Raw genomic sequence first — 25021 nt, forward strand, 5'->3', positions numbered from 1 at the left:
GCCCCAATTAATCGAGGCAATCCCTCGCCCTCTGGTTTTCGCAGGGCATACCATCAATGGAGTCTCGCCATCCGACTGATTGGATGCCTAGGACAGCTATTGATTACTTGGAGAGGGGACTTGGCGCCGTCGGGTTTCAGCCCAGTGAGATAGGTACCGCATTGGACGCTGGTACGCGTTACCTATTACTTTGACACAGGGCACAGACCATGCCTGACGAACACTGATTGATGCGCCAACTGCCCAGGCTCGGGCTCGTCTGGTCCTAGAGTCCTAGCTCCCGGGTAGAGTAGGTAGCAGGTAGGTACGTAGCAGCAACAGCTGGCGGACGAGGCAGAGCAGGTGCATCGCATTAAATAGACTTACCGCAGGAATACGTAGGTTCGTTTGTTGGCCGGGGGGAGGGGGGGCAGAAGGCAAACAAAGGAGGCAACTAGTATTCGATATGCGTGTGTGTGTGTGTGTTGTGGTTGACTGTGATTTGTTTGGGCCAGCCCAGCCCGGCAGGCAGGCAGCCAAGCAGGCAGCCCGCCATTGATGGATTGAGTGATTGATTGCGTGAGTGAGTGATCGAGAGCGAGCAGACTGGAGCGACTTGGACCAAGACCGAACCGAACCTCGTACCCAAAAAGTACTCGGCGCCGTGCTGCTGGTGCGAGGGTACATTGCTCCTCCTCCTCTGCCTGCCCTGCTGCCCTCCTGCCAGGCCTCCTAGGGCCAGTTGAGGCAGTTCAAATCAGGCGGGCCCGAAACAGAGAGCCGGCATGATTCTATGCTGCGGCCATGATCAAGTCATTCAATCAATGGCTTGATGAGGGAGGGAGAAGAGCGAGCGAAGCCCATTTTCCTGCCCTGCCTCCCTCCCCCTCTCCCCCTCCCCACACAGCACGGGCACGGCGTTAGTGAAAGTGGGCTGGAATTGACCCTGATTGCCCGTGGATTGCAAGCCCGCCAGCCTTCTCTCCCCTTTCTACGCAGCAATTGGTATCCATTTGATCCTCCCCCTAATCACTGACTGAAAAGGCGGGTTTGCTGGTCACAGAAGCAGGAGAACAAAGCCAAGACCCTCCCCCTTCGAACACCACCTACGCTACAACTACGAAAAAGATCCGAACGGACCCCAGTTTATCTTCTGGCAACTACCAACAAGTCTGTTACTTCTCCCAGCGACGTTCCGTTCAACACATTCCACCACCCGACTATCGCACTTCGCAAACAACTTTCACAATGGTGCGTCTGATCCCGCCTGCCTCCCATCACCCCAGCTGCTGAGCTACCCCCTCCATCCATCTCCCAAATGAGAGAGACCCCGCGACACGGGCGAGCGAGAGAGGGGCTCAACAGGAGAGGACACCGACAAAACAGGACACGACAACTAACTGCGTAAACAAACAGGCCGACTCCCTCACCGAAGAACAGGTCTCCGAGTTCAAGGAGGCCTTCTCCCTCTTTGTAAGCCGTCTTCCCACTCTCTACAATTGATCTGTGTTCCATTTCTAGCTCTATGGCCACCCTACCATGACGTACCGCTAATGCTCTCTTCCTCATCGCAGGACAAGGACGGCGATGGTAAGTCGCGATCCCATCTGCACCCTGCCGCCACCGATCGATTCCGATACCAAAAGAAGCGATCGAAGACTCCCCTCCCCGGGCACCTGCTTGCACAACATGGTCATCTCGGGAAAAGGGCCAAGCTAACCCGCCATCGTGTCAGGTCAAATTACCACCAAGGAGCTGGGTACCGTCATGCGATCCCTTGGTCAGAACCCCTCCGAGTCGGAGCTTCAGGATATGATCAACGAGGTTGATGCCGACAACAACGGCACCATCGACTTCCCTGGTGAGTGGCTCTGCACGCCTTAGTCAGATCACCCCCTGCACAGGGGGCGCGACCGTAAGAGTGCAAACTGACAAGCCGGCCTTACAGAGTTCTTGACTATGATGGCCCGTAAGATGAAGGATACCGACTCCGAAGAGGAGATCCGTGAAGCCTTCAAGGTACGGCCCCGTTCACCGCATTATTTGGCTTAGTAAAACCTCGGAACCTAACCAAGCATGTATAGGTCTTCGACCGCGACAACAACGGCTTCATCTCCGCTGCCGAGCTCCGCCACGTCATGACTTCCATCGGCGAGAAGCTGACTGACGACGAGGTCGACGAGATGATTCGCGAGGCTGACCAGGACGGCGACGGTCGCATTGATTGTACGCCATCCTCCCTCTCCGCACCACCCAAAGTGAATGCCGCTAACTTTCGACAGACAACGAGTTCGTCCAGCTCATGATGCAGAAATAAACTCCCTGGCTTCTTTATCTGAGAGCGTCATGTCAATACCCCAATCTTATGTCTCGATGAAACTCTGGCCTTCGTTCCTGTCGTCGCCTGGGATGGTCTGGGAGAGTATGATTTAATGAGATGGTTCCGTTTGGCTTTGGGATATACACAGGATTTGGCAGTCGTCCGGCAACTTGGTTGTAAGCCTCTCTTCACGAGATCTCTCGAGCCCTGCCGCGCCCGCGTCGCCTGGAGAATGAAGTTTTCCCTACCAACTCTAGTCGCCCCGGTCTTTGTGATGTGAACATAACTCCGAATCAACCATGATGGATAGAAGTGAACGTGTCTTGTCGTCTTCTGGAAGTGAGGTTTCGCAATCATTCCCTATTGACTGAAGGGGCCACATCAATTTGGGCTGGCCGTGAAGAATCATTGTGAGTGTCTCTAGTCTCTTGAAAAGGCCTAGAATCTGACACTTTGAGGATGAGTTGGAATGGACAAGAAGGATCCGAGAGCTGCTGGCTCTGACCCTTTGCATATACCCATCATGATTCTTTGCACAGCCCCGATCCTTGCCCAATAGAATTTTGAGTTGGTTTCCCCGCAAGCACATCGAGCATAGCCTACTGCCCTTTTCAGCCAGCTAAGGTTGTGGTCCGAGATTGCCGCACAACCACATTTCGATCCTCTCTTACTATTAGTATGTGACAACAACAACAACAACAACTATACGACCACACGATGCTATTGTCATGGACGAATGGAGCTCGGCCGTGTTTTTCCCGTTCTGGGGCAAGACATGGGTGTTTTCGCTTTCGGTTGCTGAGAGAATTCGACTGTCCGAGCAAGTCGAAGCGCAGCCTGCCAAGCATCTCACACAAGAGCCGCTTCATTTGTAGGCAGGCTCACGCGAGAGACACATGATATTCCACACAACTCGCCCAGCTTACCGACCTGCCACTGGCGACCAATAGAGGTCTTGTATTGGTCTTTTTCTGGCTGGGGGTAGCAAGCAACGGTCATGCCGCTGCAGATAAGCCAATAATGTCGGCCAGGGGCTGGTGCCATGATGAGCCATTTCTTGCTTGGTTGCAGTTATTGGCTTGGTTCTGCTTCGGATTCTCATGCCGCCTGGCATGATCCCCGTATCCAACACGGGGCGGCAGGCTCGACACGTTTTGACGGGACATGATCAGAGCCAAGTGCGGAGAGACTGCAGCTGTCATATCGATTACACAATCGATTAGTTCACCCGGTGTGATCTACCCGCAGCCCCCACACCGGATCCCTGATCGGAGCCGAACCCCTTTCAAGGTTCACACAAAGTACTGACAGCCTGGTTGCTCAGTAGGAAGTCCGTCTTGGTATACCTTCGAATCATGCTGGAAACACTGATATTGGAGGCATACTATGGACTAAGCAAAGAACTCCTGAGGTGAAGGATCACGCTAAGCAACTATTCAGGAAGGCCGAGCAGGGTACTCAAGATATGGACTCTTGACCTCAGAGGATGCGTATTCCTGTGCGGCAAGACGACTTCTCCACGTGGTCAAGGAGATGCCGGCGTTTCTGTGTCAGGCTTAGGTGAATACGTTAGTCATCTCTTCCTGCCTGCCTAAATTTACTACGGCAGCTTTTATCCGTCTTGAATGCGACGGTGATGGTGGTCAGGAAGATGTACAATAGCAGGGGGTGGTCAGGATGTCAAGGCATGACAAGGCCTGACAAAGCGCATGCGTAAAGGGCCCTCCTCCTCCTTCACAATGGCGCCGAGGTGGAGTATATAATCCGGGGGGTCTCTGCGCTTATTCAAGAGTCGAACGATAGCCACGAACTCTTGATCGTGCCACTACCCTCTTGACAACGAGCATTTCTCTCCTCCCCGAGTCTAACCATTCCCCGTTACCCCCATCTCTATCACACCTTCCCAAGATGTCTCCGTCTTGCCCGTTTCTGGCCTCTGCGGGCTCTGGCTCTTACAACATACGTGATGGAAAGCCTCAAGTCTCAGCCCAGGAAGAGTTCTCCCGGATCGAGAAAGCCTATCCATCATTGGCCTCGACGGGGTGCAATGCCGAGTTCTGCCAGGCTGGGCGTATGAAGCACACCGATGAAGAGCGCGTCGGCCGTAACCAGCCAGTCGATGCTGTCAAGCATGATGCTACCGACTTCCTCTACCAGCTACGCGAAGGGGGCGTCCTCAAGACAGAACAACACTTCAACAAGCGTCTGGCGGAAGTCCTACATGAGATTGAGCTCAACTCGACTACAGCCCGATACTCGTCTTGCCCTGGCAATGGGTCCCATACTACAGGAGCGAAATGTACTGGAAGTGTCGGGGGGAACTGGACCCAGACATCTGAAGAGCTGGAGTTCGGGATCCGGCAGGCCTGGAAGCACTCTCGCAGGTGTATCATGCGGTCGGAGTACAAAGACCTCAGGTAACTACGGTTCAGCCCTACCCGCGTTACTTACTGCTGACATACATAGGCTGTGCGATCTTCGGTTCGTCAAAACCAGCTCTGGCATGGCGCTAAAGCTGATTGAGGCTCTGAAGGCCGCCTTCAACGGCGGCGAGATCCGGCCGACAGGTAAGCTGACCAACCATGCGGAAAGGCTTGTGCAGTCAGTTGACATTGGGTAGTATTCGTATTCCCGCCTCGCGGGCCCAATGAGCGTGGGCCGATGATCTGGAACAGCAACCTTTTGTCGTTCGCGGGGGTGAGTCAATATTCTTACTAAGAGTATGCCGTACCCTCACACCGCATATCTAACGTCCGGCCTATTATAGTATGAGGAGGGCGACGGTCGCATACTTGGAGACCCACAGAATGTCAGCCTCACGAACGCAATCATCGAGCTGGGCTGGCAGCCGCCGCCGATCCGCACCCAATGGGATCTGCTCCCCATTGTTACCATGGCCCAGGGCGACGAGCCTGTCATCACTGAACTGTCGGAGGCAGACTTCCCCATTGTGCGCATACGTCACCCCCACCATCAACTGGCCTTTGACAAGCTGGGCCTGCGATGGACTGCGGCTCCTGCCCTCAGCCGACTTGGATTCACCATCGGAGGCGTGCAGTATACTGCAACCCCTTTCATTGGGTGGTTCATGGACGCCGAGATCGGCGTGAGAAACCTCGCAGACTCCTTCCGGTACAATGTGCTGTCTGATATCGTCCGCAGCATGGGACTCGCTCAGGGGGACCTGGACGCGTTGCCTGACTATGAGCGATTGGCACTGCTTGTAAGTTGGGGCCCATTTCAAACAAACCCTCCTTCTCTTTCTCGCTCGCTCCTTTCCGAACAACCAATGGGTACTGACAACTAGGCAAATAGTCGCGAGCCCAACTCGAGCTCAACTATGCAGTTACGTGGTCCTACGGCAAGGCCAAGGTCCGCATCATCGACTCCCTCGCCGCCTCCGAGCTATTCAGCAACTTCGACGATGAGCACCTGGCAGAACACGGCTACCGCCTGCCCTCGGACCCCTACTGGCTGGCGCCGCCGCAGGGGTCCATCATACCTATTTGGCATCGCGGAGCCTCACCAAACTACCAACCCAAGCCCATGATCTGCCATCATGCCCAGGATCCCATCAAAGCGTGGAAGAGAGAGAACCGCCAGAACGATGTTTCAATTCCCAAGACGTCATCACTGTCTCTGCAGCTCACCCTGCGGCCTAATGTTCGCGAATCACCACGCCGGATCTTCATCAATTATTGTAGCTCCGGTACAGTTGCTGCCAAGCTCGCCAGGAAGCTGTCCAAAGACCTTACTAACGTCGCCGGCTCGAACCCGAGCATTGGGACTGTCATGCCTGTCCAGACTCTTGACTCGTTGACGAAAGCGAGACTGGCACCCGAGGACGTCATTGTTATCGTCGCGAGCAATACGCGCAAGGGGGAGATGCCCCTGAACGGCACCGCATTCCTGCACGCCATTCAGGGAGGCCAATTTCGGACCTCCTCTTCGTTCGCCATCTTCGGAAACGGAAGCAAGGACTACGCAGATACCTTTTGCCAGACCGCTGTTGATCTGGAGAGATATCTCGTAAGCCATGCTTGTTCTCCCTTGGTGGTCCCCGTGCATGCCGACACGGTCGTGGAGAACCCGCCCTGGACTGCCTTTAATCACTTCAGCAAGCAAGTCATTGCGGCCTTGCAAGGCAATCCGCAAGAAACGCTTGCAGTTCATCAGGAGACTGCCAAACTCCTGCAGACGATTAAGACACCAGCACTTGACACAAGTAAGTGGGTCAAAGCTGATGTCCAAGAGCTCCAGCGCGGGGAGTCGGAAACCAGCATGAAGCTGGTAGGTCTCGACCTCCACGGCAACCCCTACTCCTCCATGAGTTATCTCTCTATCTTCCCGCCTAACGATGATGCCACCGTCACGTCGCTCCTTGGCTCCATGAAGATCCAGGCCGACGAGCGCGTCCGGTTCGCCGGCAACATCACGGCGCAGGAGTTCTTCCGGTTTTTTGCCGACCTCCAGCAGCCCTTCCGGGGCATGGAGTGGGCCGCGGACCTGGCGGATGTGAAGCGCCAGCAGTCGCAGCATGACCTCGACCTCGACCTCGAGAGGATGGGCAGCCTACCCGTTTGCGAGGTTATGGCCCGCCTGCCCGCCGACTGGCGGTACTGGGCCAGTCTCGAGGACCTGTGCAGCGCCGTCCCCCGGATCCAGCCCCGCAAGTACTCGGTGGCTTCGCACCCGGACTACTACAATTATAGTGCCGCCAAGAAGACGGCCGCGGCTGCAGGCGTTGTTAGTAACAGCAGCGCCTCCGTGGCAGAGCTCCTCGTGCAGCACCATGCCGGCGGCACCTTCTCGGACCGCTTCCTGTCATCCAAGTCGTTGACGCCGGCGGGGAAGACGGTGGCCTGCCGCGTTGAGGGGGTGACGCACCTCGAGGCGCTGGCCGACGCGGTGCACCGGCCCCTGATCCTCTTCGCCACGGGCTCCGGGCTGGCGCCCATCCGGTGCCTCCTACAGCACCGGGCCCACCTGCTCAAACTTCAAAGCCAGGACGACGGCAGCAGCCCGCAGCAGTCCCAGCGGCACGCGCCCATCAGCCTGTTCCTCGGCCACCGCGGCGAGGACGAGGCGCTGGTGCAGGAGTCGCTGGCCGAGGCGCGCGCCCTGGGCTTGTTCGACGTGCTCAAGGTGGTGCGCAGCAACCCGCAGAAGCGGCGGGCGCAGGACGCCGTGTTCGACGACGACGGCGTCGTTGCCAACGGCGCGGAGCCGCTCGCGGCCAAGATCAAGACCGGCGGCGCGCTCGTGTTCGCGTGCGCCAAGGCCGAGGCCGAGCAGGGCTTCTTGGCCAACCTGACGGCCCTCCTCGGCCGAGATGCCCGGGAGGCGCTGGGCGAGAGGTACGTGGCGGATGTTTACCAGCCTGCCATTTGATTTGAGCAGCGGGCTGGGCGGGGCAAATTGACATGAGGAGTTGGAGTTATTTTTTCTTCTTCGGTTTGTCATGGTTGTTTCTACTGACGTACACGTTCATTACGATCTACATACATTTTACTGGCAAGTATGTATGCATGTATTGGAAAGGAACGGCTTTTGGGAGATAAATTGTTCACGCAAGGCAGACTTATACCTACTTTATTCAGTCTAGCTGGGTTTTTCCTAAGGTAACGAAGATATACGAACTACATACCCCCTATTGGACCTTCAGGCAGTGATGCGAATGCCTTTCCAAGTTATTCCTAGACTAATTTTTGGGCAAAATGACAGGCTTTAGCTCACAAAAGCCTGCTGGGTAGAGTGCCGGACCGATACTGATCGGCTCACGACACGTAATTCCGGAAACAGTGATCAAGATGGCGTCGATGGCGTGGGATGGACGGGTTGCCGAGACCCCTGGAAATAGCCCCCCGCATAAGGTCGCGCGGCGTGCGCGTGGGGCGGCCTTACGCAAGGTACCCACTGAAGCTCGCTTGGCAAGGAGCCGAGGGGGGGACCTTCGGTAGAGCTTTAGCTGAATTGAATTGGGTTGGATTGAAACTTCCAGGCCCGATACTCACTGTAGTGGCAGGTAAAGTTGCTAAGAAATCAGGTACATCTTTAAATCCATTGGAAGGTTCCAACAGCGTCTCAGGCGAAGCCTATCTTGTAGCTGCAAGGCTTTGGCGCCGCTCTACCGCTCCCTACCGAGGCTGCTTGTGCTTTTCTGGCATAGTCCTGTGTCTTAAACACTCTGAGCTCCTCTATCAAATTTATGTGGCTGGGTTTCGAGCACCCATTGACTTCTTCTCGCCCACGACCGCCGTGAAACAGCGACGCTGGTCGTGCTGTTAATCATCCACCATTGCAAAGGTACCTCTTTGCTACACACGACAACAGCTTCTATATATATATACGCAAACACAAGGACGCCATTCCGCGGCGACAAGCTTCCAATATGGCTCGGCGTGTCACACGCCTCATCCTCGGCGCCATTGCGCTCTGGGTCTTGGCCACCTGGTACTACACTTGGAGCCCGCCCCAAACCCAGATGCCAAACTACGGCGTAATACCCGACACAGCCATGGACAAGAGCGTCAGATGGAACAAGCCGCCACCGAACCACCCGTTGCCGAGTCTCACTCCCCTACCGACAGAGCTACCGAGTCGACGAATACCAAAGGTCCAGGCGACGCCGCCCAAGGAAGATGAGGACGCCAAGAAGATACGGATGAAGCGCCTGAACGCGGTCAAGGAGAGCTTTTTGCACAGCTGGAACGGTTACAAGAAGAACGCGTGGTTGAAGGACGAGGTCCTGCCGCTGACGGCCGATTACCAAAATCCGTTCGGCGGTTGGGCGGCGACGTTGGTGGACTCCCTCGACAGCCTGTGGATTCTGGACTTGAAAGACGAGTTTGAAATAGCCGTGAAGTCCTGCGAGTTGATCGACTTCACTACGACGGAAACGAAAGAAATCAACGTGTTCGAGACGACGATTCGCTATCTGGGTGGCTTCCTGGCCGCCTACGAGCTGAGCGGCAAGCAGCACCCCGGCCTGTTGAAGAAGGCGACAGAGGTGGGGGAGCTGCTGATGGGCGCTTTCGATACTCCGAACCGCATGCCTGTCGCTCGTTGGGACTGGCAGGCATACCTGAAAGGCAAAAACCAGAAGCCCTCCTTCAATACGCTGATATCGGAGATTGGTTCGCTGAGTATGGAGATGTCGAAGCTGTCTCAATTGACGGGGGATATGACGTACCACGATGCTGCGCAGAGGCTATCGGACGAAATCGAGGCCGGGCAGAGCAAGACTAAGCTGCCGGGCATGTGGCCCGTAGTGGTCGATCCGTCAGTAACACCGGTGCGTTTCGCGGGCGACTCCTTCACCTTAGGAGGCATGTCGGATTCCCTCTACGAATACTTCCCCAAGCAGTACTTGATTCTGGGCGGCGCCCTGGAGCAGCCGCGCAAGATGTATGAAGGCTTCATCGAGGTCGCGAAGAAACATCTCTTCCGTCGGGCATTGAACCCTGATAACCTGCCTCTCCTCTTCTCTGGCGATGCCAATATTAGGCGCAATCCCACCGGCGACCCTCTCGTCATCACGAGGCCTCGAGCACAGCATCTTACCTGTTTTGCTGGGGGTATGGTGGCGTTAGCCGCCAAGATCTTTGAGCGGCCCGCAGACATGGAGACCGCCAAGCAGCTTACAGACGGCTGCGTTTGGTCGTACTTTGCCACACCCTCGGGCATCGGGCCGGAGATCTTCACCTTCATCCCTTGCGACGTCGACCCCGCCAAGGACGACTGCAAGTGGAGCCAGCAGCGGTGGATCGACGCCGGCAAGCAGTACTGGTACGGGAACCTGGAGCCGGACGAGGTGCTGGACAAGTCCATCACGGACACGTACAAGGAGCGGAAGCTGCCCGAGGGCATGGTCGAGGTTAACGATCGGAGGTACATCCTGCGGCCCGAGGCGATCGAGTCGGTGTTCCTGATGTACCGCATGACGGGCGACAAGGCCTGGGCCGACAAGGCGTGGAAGATGTTCCAGGCCGTCGAGAAGCACACGCGCACGCGCACGGCGGCGGCGGCGCTCAACGACGTCACGGTCGCGAGCCCGGCGCAGGTCGACAGCATGGAGAGCTTCTGGCTCGCCGAGACGCTCAAGTACTTTTACCTCGTGTTCAGCGACTTTGACGTCGTGAGTTTGGACACGTGGGTCCTCAATACGGAGGCGCATCCGTTGAGGAGAGCGGACGCCATGGGCTGAAGATAATTTATTGTAAATGGGCCGGGTAAAAATAATAGAGCAAGCATATATGTATAGACGGGGTTCACCAGTAATACGGCTGATCATCTACTGCTTATAAGGTAACGCCTTGTATATATGGTATGAGGTGGATGCGGGGGCACGAGAACAATCAGTAGTCAATCTGAGTCATTGGGTTGCTGATGTCTCGGATACGATTCATGAAGCTACATGTAACCACACTATACGATCTATTCTAGTACAGCAAAACCGAGCAGGTTCGACGTCCGCGATTAATATGTCTAAAAGTATCAGTCTAGTGTACTGTGGATCTTCCTGCACTCTGACAAGGCATTGGCACCCTGACAGCGCCCCTTACAACAAGGCGCGCCTGCGAGCTGCCGGCACCGTCCCGTTCGCAGGGAGCGGCGCGAACGCCGGCTGGTCGACCTCGCAGCTCGTGCCCGGCGCCGGCAGCACGCCAGTCAGCAGGTACGTGCGGGCGGCCGTGATGGTGCAGGTCGACCACTGCGCGATGGAGGCGTGCCCGAAGCCCTTGTGCTCGAGCACGACGCTGCCCTCGAACGAGGCGCTCGCGTTCTTGGCCGAGGCCAGGGGCGTGACCGGGTCGGCGTAGTTGCCGATCAGGAGGATCGGGTGGCGGGTGCGGATCCCCTGGAAGTTGCCCTCGTACCGCTCGCGGGCCGCCATGGGCCAGCGCGCGCACTGCATCGTGGTGGCGAGGCCTTGGTCGCCGCCGAGGCGGCTGAGGGCGCCGCGGGCGGCGTTGGAGGGAGACAGGGCCGCGGGGTCGGTGGCGCGCAGGGCCTGGTCGCCGCAGCGGATGCCCTGGTAGGCCTCGTTGCCGGGGGACCAGGTGTTGACCAGGGTCGAGTTCGCGAGGAGGGGCCCGAGCCGGGCCAGGTCGGGGCCGCGGAGGACGGCGTCGAGGATCTCGGCCAGCTCGGGCCAGGCGGGCGGCGAGCGCAGGCCCGCGTTGACGAGGTTCTGGAGCGCGCTGTAGTCGATGATGCTGGAGCCAAGGGCGAAGGGGGCGCGCTTGATGCGGTCGAGGAGGTCGTAGATGGAGGACTCCAGCGCCGCGGCGGTGACGTCCTCGCCGTTGGCGGCGTGGGCTAGGGCGCAGTTGGCCGGGTAGGTGACGCAGCCGTCGAGGAAGCCTTGGAAGGTCTTGTCGTAGTCGGTCACGGACTCGACCTCACTGTGGTGGGAGAGTGCTTCGGTCAGTAACACGGGGGTGTTTTTTATACGGTTGCCGACGTTTACGTTTGGGTGGGGGGCTGGGATACTACTCACATGCCGCCCTGCCACTCGTGGATGTTGACGATGCCGTCCAGGACCATCCGGTCGATCCTGTCGGGAAACATGGCCGCGAGTGTCGAGCCGAGATAGGAACCGTACGAGAACCCTGGAAGTCGGCACGTCAGCGGGAGTACGACAAGAAACAATAGGACAGAGGATGGAGTAGTTGGCCCCTGAACTGAACTCACCCCAGTATCGAAGCATGCCGTCTTCGCCGAGCGCGTCGACGACTTGCATGAAGTCCCTCGCCGTGAACGCGGTGCCCACCAGGCTTCCCGTGGTGTTGGCGAGAGCATTGCCACAGTCGTTGGCGAGGACCTGGGCCTCGGCCCAGAGGCGGCCCGGCGTCGCGTCCGACGCGTTGGCCCACTCCTGGCGCACCGTCGCCTGGCCGGCGCGGCGCAGCGTCTCGTTTTGGTAGCACGAGAAGGGGATGGTGTTGCCGGTGCCTCTGCGGGATTGGCGGTTTGTTAGTATTCAAATGCCTTCATTGTGGTGGACTTGTAGAGCTATTGGCTGTACGTGCCGCGGATCGACTGCGATCAAGTCGAACACTCCTCCAGATCCACTATATTACAACTGTCAGTCTCATAATTTCAAACGCGGCCTCAGGCGAACACCTACAGTGGAAGGAACGGCGCGTATTGCCCAAGCATTGTCCGGCCGTCATTACCGGGGCCTCCAAAGTTCAGGAGGACGCTCCCGCGCGAGGGCTGGGTCGTCGCGGGCACCTTGGCGAGCTGGAGAGTCAGCGTCTCGTTGGGCTGGTTGTTGGTGTAGTCCAGGGGCACGAGCAGCTCGCCGCAGAGGGTGGGCGGCGCGGCCACGTCGGCGGGACAGGGCGCCCAGCGGATGGTGCTGCTGTCGTAGGTCCCATTCCGCGCGGCGGCTGTGGCTACGAGGGAGGCGGCGATGGAGAGCTTCATGCTCTTGGCGCGAACGGTATGGACCATTGTCTCGACAATGGGAGGGCGTGAAAAGGGGGGGAAGGAGAGAGGAAGGAAGTGAGGAAGACTGTGTATTACTCCGGTAGAGGATGCAGACAGATATCTCGGCCAGGAACTACAATGTCTTCGCTCCAAAGTCTTGGCGCTTATATATCATATCCATACCTGGTCGTACACTTCTTAATACACCGTATGCCGTAACATGCGTAACATCATGCGGAATGACGTGATATTCCCCAGCTAGTCAGCGTGGCCGTGTGAGCATCCTGCCAGGCTTGCTTACTACTCTGTCGCCTTACTAGTGAGTGCTCGAGATGGTTGGTAATCTCGTGGTGCCTACCTACCTACCTACCTAGGTACTTTACCGAGGCAGGCAGCATTTGCTCCGTAAGCGCGCAGCGCCAGGCTGGCAAACTCCTTCCGGGCCATGCTGCATAGCAACGTCCACGCCTATAGCGACGACGTCAAAAACGGCCCCGTCCCCTATACCAGAATAACCACGGGCTCCTGCTACCTGAACATCGATCCAACGCTACTTGCACGAATTGTTTTGCTTTGGGCCCTCACTTGGTATGTATCATTATGTAGAGCCGTTTTATCTCCTTTCTTTTCCATCTTCTTCTCTTTGTTGTTCATCTTGGGTTGCAGTCGTTGAGAGTGCCGGGTACTCTTCCAGGGGACACGACAGGCGCTGCACAGCCCCGCTGAAGGATCTAGTCGCGCTATGAGGTTGCACTGGCAAGCGGAGTGAGTACCCGGCCATAGGGCAGCTTGACTATACCCCTTTTCGGTGTCGGGCTGGAACTAAGGACGCGATAGCCCGTGACGGGAGGTTACTTGACAAAGACATAGCCGGCGAATGCAGGCATGACATATTATTAATACAATTGACAGATATGTACAACATGAAAGTCTTGGGTATACGGGGAGAGCCAACGCATCATGGCGTTCGGAACCAAGCCGAGCTCCGCCTGACAGGTGGTGGTTTCGGATAGTTACCGAATCTGCGACGCTTGGAGGTTGGAGCACAGCCCCGATGCACGTCCATCCATTGATATATGTAGGAGTACAAGTAGAGACGCACATCTCGAGGCTAGAACGACGTCGTCTGAACTGTCTCTTCTTTCCAACTATTGTGGCTCTCCCCGGTACAACCTTAAAACTCTGTTTTGACTGCATGACATTAGTATACACGATGCTTTCCCCGAGTCGCCCATGATTTCACTGGCCCTGGCCCGAAGTTGAAGCTGATGATGATGATGCGGATCGTCCGACCTGTCCGGCAGCACGCTTTCTGCGCCTGCGGGCCCAATGCACGCAATCGAATCGCTTCAGTTGCAGCCTGGATACGGACAGGCTGGAGAAGTGGCGGGCTGTTGTGGTCTGGCCTGTTGGCTGCCTCTTGATTTTGGCTTTTGCCCAGGCGCCAGAGATATGGAACATGTCTTGGTATTGAAGCTGATCTGCATCTTTCCACTGCGACCTGATAGCGATTTGGGTGTTGGAGACACCGCCTCTGCTAACAAGCATCAATGGATCCTTCCATGGTACAGTACAGTAGCTGACCTCACTAGTCCACCGCCTACTACTATCCCTTTTGATCGGCGACCACGCTTGGCGCGCTTGCTAAAAGAGGCCCATCCATCTCCAAGTTCGCGATATGGAGTAACCGGACGGAGCACGTGGGCATGTCGATTGATGTCTTGTCTTGTCTTGTCCTGTCCTGTATGACCTATCTCCGCACCCCGTCGTCTAGTCGAGATAAGTTGCCGAACAAAAGGACGACGGGTTTGCCTTGATTCTTTGCGTACTTAATGAGAGGTAGCTTTCTTACCAGTGACTTGAACCTACCCAACGGATTACACCCCATTCCTCGACGGCTTTTGGCTTTGCAGCAGCTCAACGTCAGCAAGGACCCGAATGGTCTCTCTCTCCCGGCTCTGAATTGCGCTGTTCCTTTCTGGCGTGTCACCAACAGCCAAATTCGAGCTTGCGCCAGCGTTTGCCACGAGACGGGAAGCTTCGAGTATCGCAGTCGCTCTGCCAGCTAATTCGTCCGAGGAATCCCACCTGTCAGTTGATTCAACCATGGAGCCCGATCTGTCAGCCAGTATCACCATGCACCCGCATCCGTTCAATCTGCAACTCCCAGGAGGCAGCCCGCGGCCCTCAACATCAAGTCCGAGACTAGTATCTAAGAGTGCCGACGCCACCAACCAATCTCACGAACATGGTGGCGTTAGTTCCAGTGTAGAGCCCATGACCGCGGACAAAGGTGATCACACCGTTGCCCGCCACCCCGCCGGCTGCATAATGGGTGCCGATATTGAGTCGCAAGGCACCCGGCGATACTCGGACAGCGATCCGTACAATCTGCAGTCCGCCTACAAGACTGACGCCCAGCTCAACGAGATCAAGGCTAACACCTCTCGTAAGCGGGCATCCGCCTCGGCGAAGAAGAACAGCTCGTTGCGCGGCTGTGTGCCTGGACGCAACCTCCTCCACGCCCGCAAGGTGGAGAACTTTTACAAGACCCAGAACGAGACCATCGAGCGTCTGTTGAAGCCGGTCGAGGAGCACAGAGCCGAGGCCAAGCAGGAGCAAGGCGACGACCACTTGCGCTTCCAAATCGCCGTTTGGGGCAGCTTTATCGCCAACGTTATGCTAGCTATCTTGCAGCTGTACGGCGCCATCTCGTCGGGCTCGCTGTCCCTCTTCACGACCATGGCCGATTCCATCTTCGACCCCTTGAGCAACGTGACCCTGATTCTGTCTCACCGGGCGGTCAAGCGTGTGGATCCGGACCGTTTCCCCAGCGGGAAGGCTAGGCTGGAGACAGTGGGGAACATCACCTTCTGCTTCCTGATGATGGCCGTCTCCTTCATTCTCATCGCCTTCTCGGTTCAGCAGCTGGTCACCACAAACAAAGGAGACGGTGATACTAACCATTTCCACCTCCCCTCCGTCATTGCCGTGGTCATCGCGTTCAGCACCAAGCTCTGCCTCTTCTTCTACTGCTGGGGCATCAAGGACAAGTACTCGCAAGTGGGCATCCTGTGGCAGGACCACCGTAACGATCTGTTCGTCAACGGCTTCGGCATCCTGACGTCGGTGGGCGGCGCTAAGCTGGTGTGGTGGCTCGACCCCATGGGCGCCATCATCTTGTCGGTACTCATCTCCTGCATCTGGCTGCGCACGGCGTTCCAGGAGTTCCTGCTGCTGGTCGGGGTCGTGGCCAGCGTCGAGATGCAGCAGCTCATCACGTACGTCTGCCTTACGCACTCGCCCGACACCATCCAGGGCATCGACACGGTGCGCGTCTACCACTCGGGCCCCCGCCTCATCGCCGAGGTCGATGTCGTCATGAACCCCGACGCCAGCCTCCGCGATACCCACGACGTCGCCGAGGAGCTGCAGTTCAAGCTCGAGGACCTGCCCGACATCGAGAGGGCCTATGTCCATGTCGACTACGAGACTACGCATAAACCTGAGCACTTCCTGAAGAAATATCTCTGATAGATAAGTTAAAGAGTGCATTGAAATGTTTGAGAGTAGTTTACATGGGTCGCAAGACAACCAAAAAAAAGAGGAGACAGATATAAGATGCACCAAGATGGTACCAAGCAACGCGTCTCTACTGTTCGTTATTAGGCATAGTGTTTGCGACATTATACATAGTGCTTAGTGTAATTGCAATCCGAGCGAGGACCTTGATGATCAAAACAGTCTTTAGTTGCAACTGAGTCTTGCTGCCCGTTACAGTATATTTCCCACACGTTTCCTTCTAAGATGCTTCCTACATGTTTACCATCGTCTGTATGGATGGATTGGAAGCACAGCTTCACTAAGGACAACTCTATTATTCTCATCGATGGGCAAAAGATCATACTACCCTATGGCACGGTAGTGTTACTTGCCGGTAATATCCCGCTACCTGCGTGCCTTGTTTCAGTTACTCGTCGTTAGATGTTCCTGGACGGTACAACTGCAGTGTGTGTGGTATTGGTTGTAGGTGATGATTGGCATGGCGCAGCCAAGAATAGCTGCGGCAACGTAAGACATGGCCTATCGCAGCAGGCTGTGGAGGTGAAATGCCCGATATGTTAGGCAACTCAACGGTGGCCAAGGAAGTCGCTTCAAGAAACGCCCTTCTGACGATGCACACCCCGCGCCCAAATACCACACCCCACGTTGCATGGTCTGTGCACCTGGCCAGGTAGATCCTGACCTTGGGAGCTCTTGCAGCTCTTGCAGCCCTTGTAGGGGGATTCCGAGTGCAACTACCACCAATTCTCTGGTAGATGCCCCGATTCTGATACTGCGAAGGAACATCGTGGTCAATCAAGCGAACCTCAGCGCGCCGAATATCCTGGAGCGCCGGCACCTGAATCAAGAGTGCCCAGTAGCGCCGCGTCGTCCAATCCAACAATGCGCCCCTCCAGACTCCAGTTTCGCGAGCTGCTACGTTAGCCTCTCCCTCAAACTTCATTAGCGGTCACGCTACTACCACGGCTGCCCCTACCATGAACTCGCTGTGGCTCTCCAAGGCCGGCGGCAACGACGCCGCCTCGCCCGACGTCCCCAACAACAAGGACCCCGTCGGAGACCTCGCAGACACGGGAGTCGCCGCCGAGACCACCACGGCAGACCCGCCAGCAGCAACCACAGCAGCAGCGCCCTCCCCGATGAACAATCCTGCCGCCGTCCCCATGCGGCCCGGCTTACCACCGAGAAACTCGATGCCGCCGAACCCGCCGACCCAGCCCGCTCCTCCCCCGCCGTCCTCGGGCTCCCAGCAGCAGCAGCAGCAGCAGCCTCCCGACTCGCTCTCGCTGGCCCAGCTGCGACGCATCGTCTCCGAGTTCCCCCGGAACGAGACCGTCGTCTACGACTTCGCCTACTCGGACACGGGCCCGCACCCCGAGGAGCTCGACGAGTGGTTCGCGTACCAGTTCTGGCAGTGGGTGCGGCTCAATGCCGCCCAGAAGTCCTTCGAGTGGCACTGGGACCAGCAGGACACCGGCGGCGCAGGGGGAAGCAGCAACAACTACGGCAGCTACGCGACATGGGACGATGCGAGCGACGAGCCCCGGGCGGCCTTTGTGTCCAAGGCGCTGGACCAGGTCGGCTCCGGCGACGACGGTCTCCGGACCGCGGCCATTGCCAGGCTTGTGTACATCGTCCTGGGCCGGTGGAGTGACACGGCCGGCACGCCGATACTGGGGGACAAGTCGAAGTTGCGCACCGTGGCGACGCCCGATCAGCTCGCGGCTATAAGCTCGGGTGTGAAGTTGCTAGCGGAGCGCGGCGGGCTGCCCATCATATGGAATGCTTTACAAAACGCTTTGGACACTTTATGGTACGTTTCGAGAAACAGTACAGGGCCCGTTTTAAACGGGGGCGATGCTAATACTGAGACATTCACAGGCAAATAGAACCCTCGAATATGCCGCCAGAGGGCTTGCAGGAAAAGCAGGATGAGCTGATGAACTTGATGACGATAATGTATACGACTTTACAAGAAATATTGAATGACCGTGCGGGCATGGCCGCGGTACAGGAGAAGTTGCGTAAGTTGTCGTAGACCTATCAGACCCCAGACTAGTAAACCAGTGCTAATCAACCATTGCAGTCTTGCTCAATCCCAATATGGCGACCTATATACTCTCGGTAGTTGCCAAAATGAGGTGGCTTGAGTCTCCTACGTTGCCCATGACACACGTAAGTGCCCGAAAGCTGGGTTTGTGTGCGGCATTGCAGCTGAAACCAGACGCAGATTCTCCTTTTCCTCTGGAAGTCCTTGTTGGTGGTATTTGGCGGGACAGAAGAGATCGAAGAGACCAAGAAGGCTCTTAGCGAAGCAACCAACAAGGAACAAGCCAAGGACACAATCACGGCATCCCCCTTAGATTACCACGTCTTTCGGCAGGAAATTTCTTCGAAATACCCAGCCTACGTGCCGCCACAACTGCCTATACCCCTAGAAGCCGATAACACGTCCCTCCTGCCCCAATTGCCTAATCACCCTACTCGCAATAATGGTTCCAATGGCATCTTGCCTGCGCCACCGAATACCCAGAGCGGAGGTGCTTCCATTCTTCACCAACCAGTACATATCGCGACACCTGCTCCATCTCCGCCGCCATCGCCAGCAGTGGGCGGGAAAGGCGGAAAGAAACAGAACTACCAAACCAATCAAAATTTCCCCTTCATGTACCCTCCGCTGGATGCTACAAGCAATAGCGCAGGTGGCAAGGGGCCTGCCGGTCTCCAAGACATATTGGTAGGGCGGAAATGGGAGGGTAGCGATATCCCGGCATCGATTCTCGAAGCAGGGGAGCTCTTCTCAACACGAGTGCGCATGACAAGAGCTACCCGGCAGCTTTGGGAAGAACGAGAAAAGTTCTTGAAGTTCGACCGAGGCTGGGATCCGACTCACGACAACGACGTGGATGACCTCGATCTAGACTCACTAGAGATCGGCGACAACGATGAGATTGACGATGACAAATTGCTGGCGAAGATCGAGGCAAGGACAGCCAAGACCGAGGGTCCCGAGATTGACTACGGTCCAGACCCGGAGAATCTAGACCCAAAGATCAAACGGCGTCTTGAGGCTGTCGAAAAACTATACGTGAGTAATTCCCTGGACTGCCCAACCTTGTGACGTTCCTCTGACCATGAAACGTAGGACACTGCCTTGCCACAACTCCAATCAGTAGTGATAGTCCTGATGAAGACTTTGCTCTTTAATATCACTGCGGCCATCACCTTGCCGCAGCCCCGAGGTCCGGAAGGAATGGCCAACAACTTCCGGGGACCACAGCAAGCTCCGAATTTGTACAGGTCACATGATAGTTCTAATGGAACAAATGGGAATGCAGGCCAGGAGAGCCCAGATTTGTCCCTTGACGATCTAGATCAAGCACGTGCGCGCGAGATCGAAGGCAAGGCCTTGACTGGGATTGCTCTTCTGCTATTAAAATGGTTCAAGATTTCTCGTAAGCAAAAGCAACCCAACGTTCCCGACTATCTGCAGATATAGACGCTGACAATATCCGACAGATGTTCTCAAATTCGAGTACATGACACAGCTGCTACTAGACTCAAATTATCTACCGCTTGTCCTGAAGCTCTTCGCGCACCAGGATGTCCAGCAGGTTGTTGATAGCAGAACCGATCGGCTAGATCATAGTTTCTTTTACTTCTGCAATCAGCGGGCCCGGCCGGTTGACAAGCCCATGGAGCCCACGGAGATTGATGGTGCCGATGAAGATGAAGAAAGCGAGGACGAGGCAGCACCGCCTCCCATCAAGCGCAAGAAGTCTCCTCCCAGGTCTTCTGCCAATGTTAATGGCTCATTGGAATCGAAGCCAGAGCACCAAGCCCAGACCCGTCCCGAGGTGGACGAGCTGGGCTACCCCATCAACCCGTTGCCCAAGGAGCCCATCACCGACTACTCGCGGCGCAACTTCTTCTCCCTCATCAACTACCTGCGCATCCTGCAGAAGATCTGCAAGAACAAGGCGCACCGTAACCTGTTGTTGGTGCAGTACAAGTCGTCCAACATCATCCGCAAGTCGCTCCGCGTGCCCCAGCCCGAGCTCCGGCTCTACACCCTCAAGCTCTTCAAGAACCAGGTCCCCTACTGCGGCCGCAAGTGGCGCCAGTCCAACATGCGCGTCATCACGGCCGTCTACCTGCACTGCCGCCCCGAGCTGCGCGACGAGTGGCTCGCAGGCTCCGACGTCGACGCCGAGGTTGAGGAGGCCCTGCCCCTCGAGCAGGCCCTTCGTAGTTTGACCCACTGGTTCAACGTCCGCCGCTACCCGGAGCACATGATTCCCATGGGCAACGCGGCCAGCGGAGGCGGAGACCAGTCGGCCGAGAACGCCGTCCGCGACGAGCAGGATTTCTTCAAGCGCGAGCTCGAGAAGCTCGAGGTCGTCTGGTTGGCGGACCCAGGCGCTGGTGCGCAAGATGCAGGGGGCATGATGATGGGCGGGCCCATGGAGTGGGAACAGCAGCAGCAACAGCAACAGCAGCAACAACAGCAGCAGCAACAGCAGCAGCAGTATCCCAGTGGGATGGGGTGGGGTTGAGAAATGCGACAATAGCCAAACAAAATGGAAAACGGGACGATAGTGATGATGAATTACACATAGATGGCCATGAAGCTATTCGTATACACTCTGGCGAGATTTATAGACCGAAGGGGGAGCTAGATACCTACTAAACCATTATGATTGTGGATGTCTGACTTCTCGAATTATAAAAGATATCCCACTCCAAGATTCATAGTATTCTTATACTTCTCCAGATGTTGTGATATTCAGTATTATTGTCTCGGAGCCGCGCATCCATTCGTAGAGTTTTGTTATAAATGAACAAACCCAGACACTCTTACATCACATGACACGAACATCCTACGGAGAGAAAATCAGGTACAATTTGAAATCGTGGTATTTCATAAAAATAAGACTAAATGCAATCGCTATTTGAATAGAACCTTCAGTGGTGGTTCGTAGAATTTACATATTGGCTTCATGGCCCGTTTAGTCGTCATGGCCGGTATTAATAATGTAGTTGATGGTTTAGTTGCCCTTCTTGGTGGGCTGGCGCTGGCCGTAGGCCTTGGTGACGTAGTCGCCGTCCTTGACGATAAGGTCCTCGGGGCGATAGTCGTGCTTGCCCGAGAGGTAGCTCTGGAGGATGGACTTGGTGCCGTCGGCGTAGCGCTTCTGGGCATCGAGCGAGGTGCCGGACATGTGGGGAACCATGGCGTTGCCGCCGCCGAAGGGGTTCTTGGCGTAGCGGAGGACGTGGTCCTTGGGGGCGGGCTGGGGGAACCAGACGTCACCACCGTAGCCGCGGAGGTGGCCGGTCTTGAGGGCCTCGGCGACGTCCTCCTTGACGACGATGGCACCGCGGGCCGTGTTGACGAGCCAAGAGCCGGGCTTCATCTTGGAGATGAGCTCCTTGTTGAAGAGACCGCGGGTCTTCTCGTGCAGCGGGCAGTTGATGGTGACGACATCGCACTGGCCGAGCATCTCCTCGAGGTTCTCGACGCGGCGGCAGCCAATCTCCTGCTCAACCTCGGGCTTCAAGGGCTGGTAGTCGAAGTACAGCAGCTCCTTGCAGTCGAAGGGCTTGAGGCGGCGCAGGACACGCTCGCCGATGCGGCCGACAGCGACGGTACCGACGACCTTGCCCTCGAGATCGAACTCGTTCTTGGCAGCGGCGGCAACGTCCCACTCGCCAGCCTGGATCTGCTCGTGTGCGGGCACAAAGTTGCGCACCAGGGTCAGGATAGTCATGATGACATGCTCAGCAACGGACACAACGTTGGAGCCAGTGACCTCGGCGACGGTGACACCGCCGTTGGTTGTGTTGGCGGCATTGAGGTCGATGTGGTCAGAGCCGATACCGGCAGTGATGGCAAGCTTGAGGTTCTTGGCCTTGGCCAGACGCTCAGCGGTCAGGTAACCAGGGTGGAAGCTATAGCATGGTGTGTTAGTGGCCAGATGCATAAGATACTGGGTCGCTGGTACTTACGGAGTAGTGATGATGACCTCTGCGTCGACGAGCTCCTTGTCAAAGGTAGAGTTCTCGCCCTCCTTGTCGGAGGTTGTGACAAGAGTGTGGCCCTGGTCCTCGAGCCACTTGCGGATGCCGAGTTCATTCTCGGTGGTACCGAGGAGCAAAGGTTGCTGCAATTACCCCCAATGATTAGCCTTTCTTCCTGTGGTTGTATAAATACTTCCGGAGAGGGGAAGTTGCATCTTGTCATATCATAATGCAGTTGATCGGGCTACGGCATGGAACCGAGAGACCCCGGCCACTCTGCCCCTCATCGACCAACGGCCAGCCCAGGCTCCTGATTGGCGCTTGGCATTGGCTGTAAGTGCGCCAGAGCCTGAACTCCAACCGATAGGCGATGGACGATGTTTGGGTGCGGAAGAATAGCGTGAAGCCCCTCGCTTGCCAAATCCTCGCCTGACATGATGCTTTCTTCCCCCTTCCTCGTTCGAGTAGGGTTAAACGTACCTCTTCGGCGTGCTTGCCACCATCGTACAGGACGAGCAGAACCTTGACCTTTTCACGTTGACCTGTTAGCGAGCGAATCGAGGCGGGTGCTCCAAATGGGTTGCGGGAGGGTAGGGAGATGGGCGCCGAGCTCTTGGGCGCCAGAGCCGGCCGTGATGCCACGCCGGCCCTGCACGACGTCGAGGCCCGGGATGTGAAAGCAGAGGATGATGTTGATAGAGCCCGTGCAGAAGCAGTAACGGGACGAAGGGTGCGCTGAACAGAGCGAGCGAGTAGTACCATTTTGATTGATTGTTGTATTGCTCAAGCTGTATAGTATTATTGGCTTTTGTCGTGGTAACAAAAGAAGGCCGGATGGCTGGGAACGGAGGAGTCTTATAGGGAGTTGGTGGCCGGTTCTGACGGATATAGCAACTGGGGCGTTGTTGGCAGCAGTGGAGACGATTACCGTGCGATGATGTCGTTGATGCAAAGTGAGTGAGGAAGCGAGGTTTCAGGACCAGAACAGGGCAGACATCGCCGTGGTATTTATGGTGCCTGGCATGATTCGAATCGAGGGCGGCAGGTGGCCAAGCTGTTGAATGGTGCCCACAAGGTGGTGGTACAGGCTCTATTCAGCTCCGGCACGATGTGTTGTATACTTACAGCGAACAAAACAGCCGACGAGCCTAGTTCCACCACCTTCGTACGGTACCTCGTTGGGGGTTGCCGGTCAATAGAACAGGAACCCCTCCATTGATCCGCACTTGCGGGCCAATCTGGTCGTAGCATGACGGTAGCAGCAAATAGTATTGTGCATACGCAATGGCACACACGTTGGTTGCCTTCCGGTCCCTGCCACGGGATGTGGTGTGCGGTGTGTGTGCGGTCTTCTGTCTTCAAGTCATGAAGCTAGCCGTAGCCGCAACCGTAGCGACAGGTAGGTATTGGGCAGGTAGCTTTAGTCAATTGGGAGGACAGCCTTCCCATCCCTACCTACCTGACCAACTCAGGCGCCTTCACCCCGCATCAATTCTTGCTTGTCGTGAATTCAGATTGTCTCTTCCCGGTTGGTTGTTGGCTGCTGCCGACTGACATTTCTCTGACTGATGCACACACACACTGCATGAGAGACCTGTCCAGCCAGAGCCGCCAGGATCCCATGGGCCATGGGACGCATGACGAAGCTTGGCTGTTGAGCCTATTCCAATTGATTGGGGCCTTTAGTTGCATCATGCCCCTCGGCATGTGGCCGGATCAGCTTCGGAGATGTGTCGGTGTTGGTATTGCTGGGAAGCAGAGGCAGCTGCCCCGCATCCGAACGGTTGTTTAGGGGAGGAGCTAGTGGTATGATATCAGCTTGGGCTGCGGAAGGCACCTTGCAAGCTTGGCACACATAGAAGCCGTCTCCGTTAGGTAGGCAGTACAGAAGGCAGTAGGCTCCAGGGCTGTTTTGATGACAGACTGGGCCCCGCCTTTGCTGCATCCAGCACTCGCTCGCATTGAAGAGGCCAGTCTGTCAGTCCACGCAACTGCAAATTACTCGGCATGACGGTGCTAGTCAGTAGCCAGCTTCGCAATGATTGATGTCGTCCCACCTCTCACTAGACACTTCTCACATTGACTCGTAGGCCGGCAAAATGTCGAATATCAGAAACGAAGAAGACACAGTAACCCAGGCAAATGGACAGCTCTCTTGCCAAGCAGCCAAGCGTGATCGGGAAGCCCAAAAGTCGGGGCTTGGGTGTGACGGCAGCATGTGCCTAGATTGCGGGGAAAGGAGCAGGTGCCCACATTTTCACGCCTTATTCTCAATCAGAATCGCAAGTGCTAAACATTCCGAGATTCCTCCATGCCCTCCCTTGGTCCTGCCAGCTAGCGAAACAACACAGTCTGGGCTTCGGTATCTGGCAGCCAGAATCTAGAGAATATCACTTGCAAACCATTGATGGGTTCGCTCGAGTTCCCGAGTTATCACCTAATAAAATGGCCTCGGCTTCGCATTTGATTGGTTCCAGCAGGAAACTTAGGAGAGCAAGAGGCGTCGCCAGCCTGTAAGACATATTTGATCCGGCAGATCAGGCGGTTGGTTGTTTTTACCACTTGCGGGTAAACCATTCGGTCTTGTTGAGAGGGGATCGGTCTATCATACGACCACGTGAGGCATCAATGCTCAGAATAGGGGCTAACTTCAATGTTGCATACCTGACATGTGTATCTATTTGTCAAAGACATCCTCTT

General features: G+C 56.3%; 7 protein-coding genes across 7 annotated transcripts; 5 read left to right on the top strand and 2 right to left on the bottom strand.

The window, feature by feature from the left end:
• Positions 1–1227: 1227 nt before the first annotated feature.
• Positions 1228–2296, top strand: PG986_002013 (calmodulin; the record flags this gene model as incomplete). Its single annotated transcript, XM_066838235.1, has 7 exons — positions 1228–1230; positions 1396–1452; positions 1554–1569; positions 1715–1840; positions 1928–1998; positions 2064–2205; positions 2262–2296. The coding sequence occupies 7 exons, from the start codon at positions 1228–1230 to the stop codon at positions 2294–2296; spliced, it is 450 nt and encodes a 149-aa protein (XP_066707128.1).
• A 1911-nt stretch (positions 2297–4207) lies between these two features.
• PG986_002014 (nitric-oxide synthase) lies at positions 4208–7690 on the top strand (the record flags this gene model as incomplete). Its single annotated transcript, XM_066838236.1, has 5 exons — positions 4208–4716; positions 4766–4866; positions 4920–4996; positions 5067–5522; positions 5615–7690. 5 exons carry the CDS (start codon positions 4208–4210, stop codon positions 7688–7690), a joined length of 3219 nt encoding a protein of 1072 aa, XP_066707129.1.
• A 1000-nt stretch (positions 7691–8690) lies between these two features.
• On the top strand, positions 8691–10505 carry PG986_002015 (putative class I alpha mannosidase; the record flags this gene model as incomplete). Its single annotated transcript, XM_066838237.1, has 1 exon — positions 8691–10505. One exon carries the CDS (start codon positions 8691–8693, stop codon positions 10503–10505), a length of 1815 nt encoding a protein of 604 aa, XP_066707130.1.
• A 354-nt stretch (positions 10506–10859) lies between these two features.
• Positions 10860–12760, bottom strand: PG986_002016 (TAP-like protein-domain-containing protein; the record flags this gene model as incomplete). The annotated part of the gene is made up of 5 exons (XM_066838238.1): positions 10860–11706; positions 11802–11913; positions 11996–12258; positions 12361–12375; positions 12432–12760. The coding sequence occupies 5 exons, from the start codon at positions 12758–12760 to the stop codon at positions 10860–10862; spliced, it is 1566 nt and encodes a 521-aa protein (XP_066707131.1).
• A 2082-nt stretch (positions 12761–14842) lies between these two features.
• Positions 14843–16270, top strand: PG986_002017 (cation efflux family protein; the record flags this gene model as incomplete). The annotated part of the gene is made up of 1 exon (XM_066838239.1): positions 14843–16270. One exon carries the CDS (start codon positions 14843–14845, stop codon positions 16268–16270), a length of 1428 nt encoding a protein of 475 aa, XP_066707132.1.
• Positions 16271–17277: 1007 nt separating this feature from the next.
• Positions 17278–20856, top strand: PG986_002018 (Striatin-interacting protein 1; the record flags this gene model as incomplete). Its single annotated transcript, XM_066838240.1, has 6 exons — positions 17278–18113; positions 18182–18324; positions 18387–18475; positions 18531–19388; positions 19446–19755; positions 19820–20856. The coding sequence occupies 6 exons, from the start codon at positions 17278–17280 to the stop codon at positions 20854–20856; spliced, it is 3273 nt and encodes a 1090-aa protein (XP_066707133.1).
• Positions 20857–21348: 492 nt separating this feature from the next.
• On the bottom strand, positions 21349–23083 carry PG986_002019 (formate dehydrogenase; the record flags this gene model as incomplete). The annotated part of the gene is made up of 3 exons (XM_066838241.1): positions 21349–22252; positions 22310–22464; positions 22802–23083. The coding sequence occupies 3 exons, from the start codon at positions 23081–23083 to the stop codon at positions 21349–21351; spliced, it is 1341 nt and encodes a 446-aa protein (XP_066707134.1).
• Positions 23084–25021: the final 1938 nt, after the last annotated feature.

This window comes from Apiospora aurea (genome assembly GCF_038362705.1).
Source record: "Apiospora aurea strain CBS 24483 chromosome Unknown utg000001l_segment0_segment0, whole genome shotgun sequence".
In the NCBI taxonomy this organism is placed as follows: domain Eukaryota; kingdom Fungi; phylum Ascomycota; class Sordariomycetes; order Amphisphaeriales; family Apiosporaceae; genus Apiospora; species Apiospora aurea.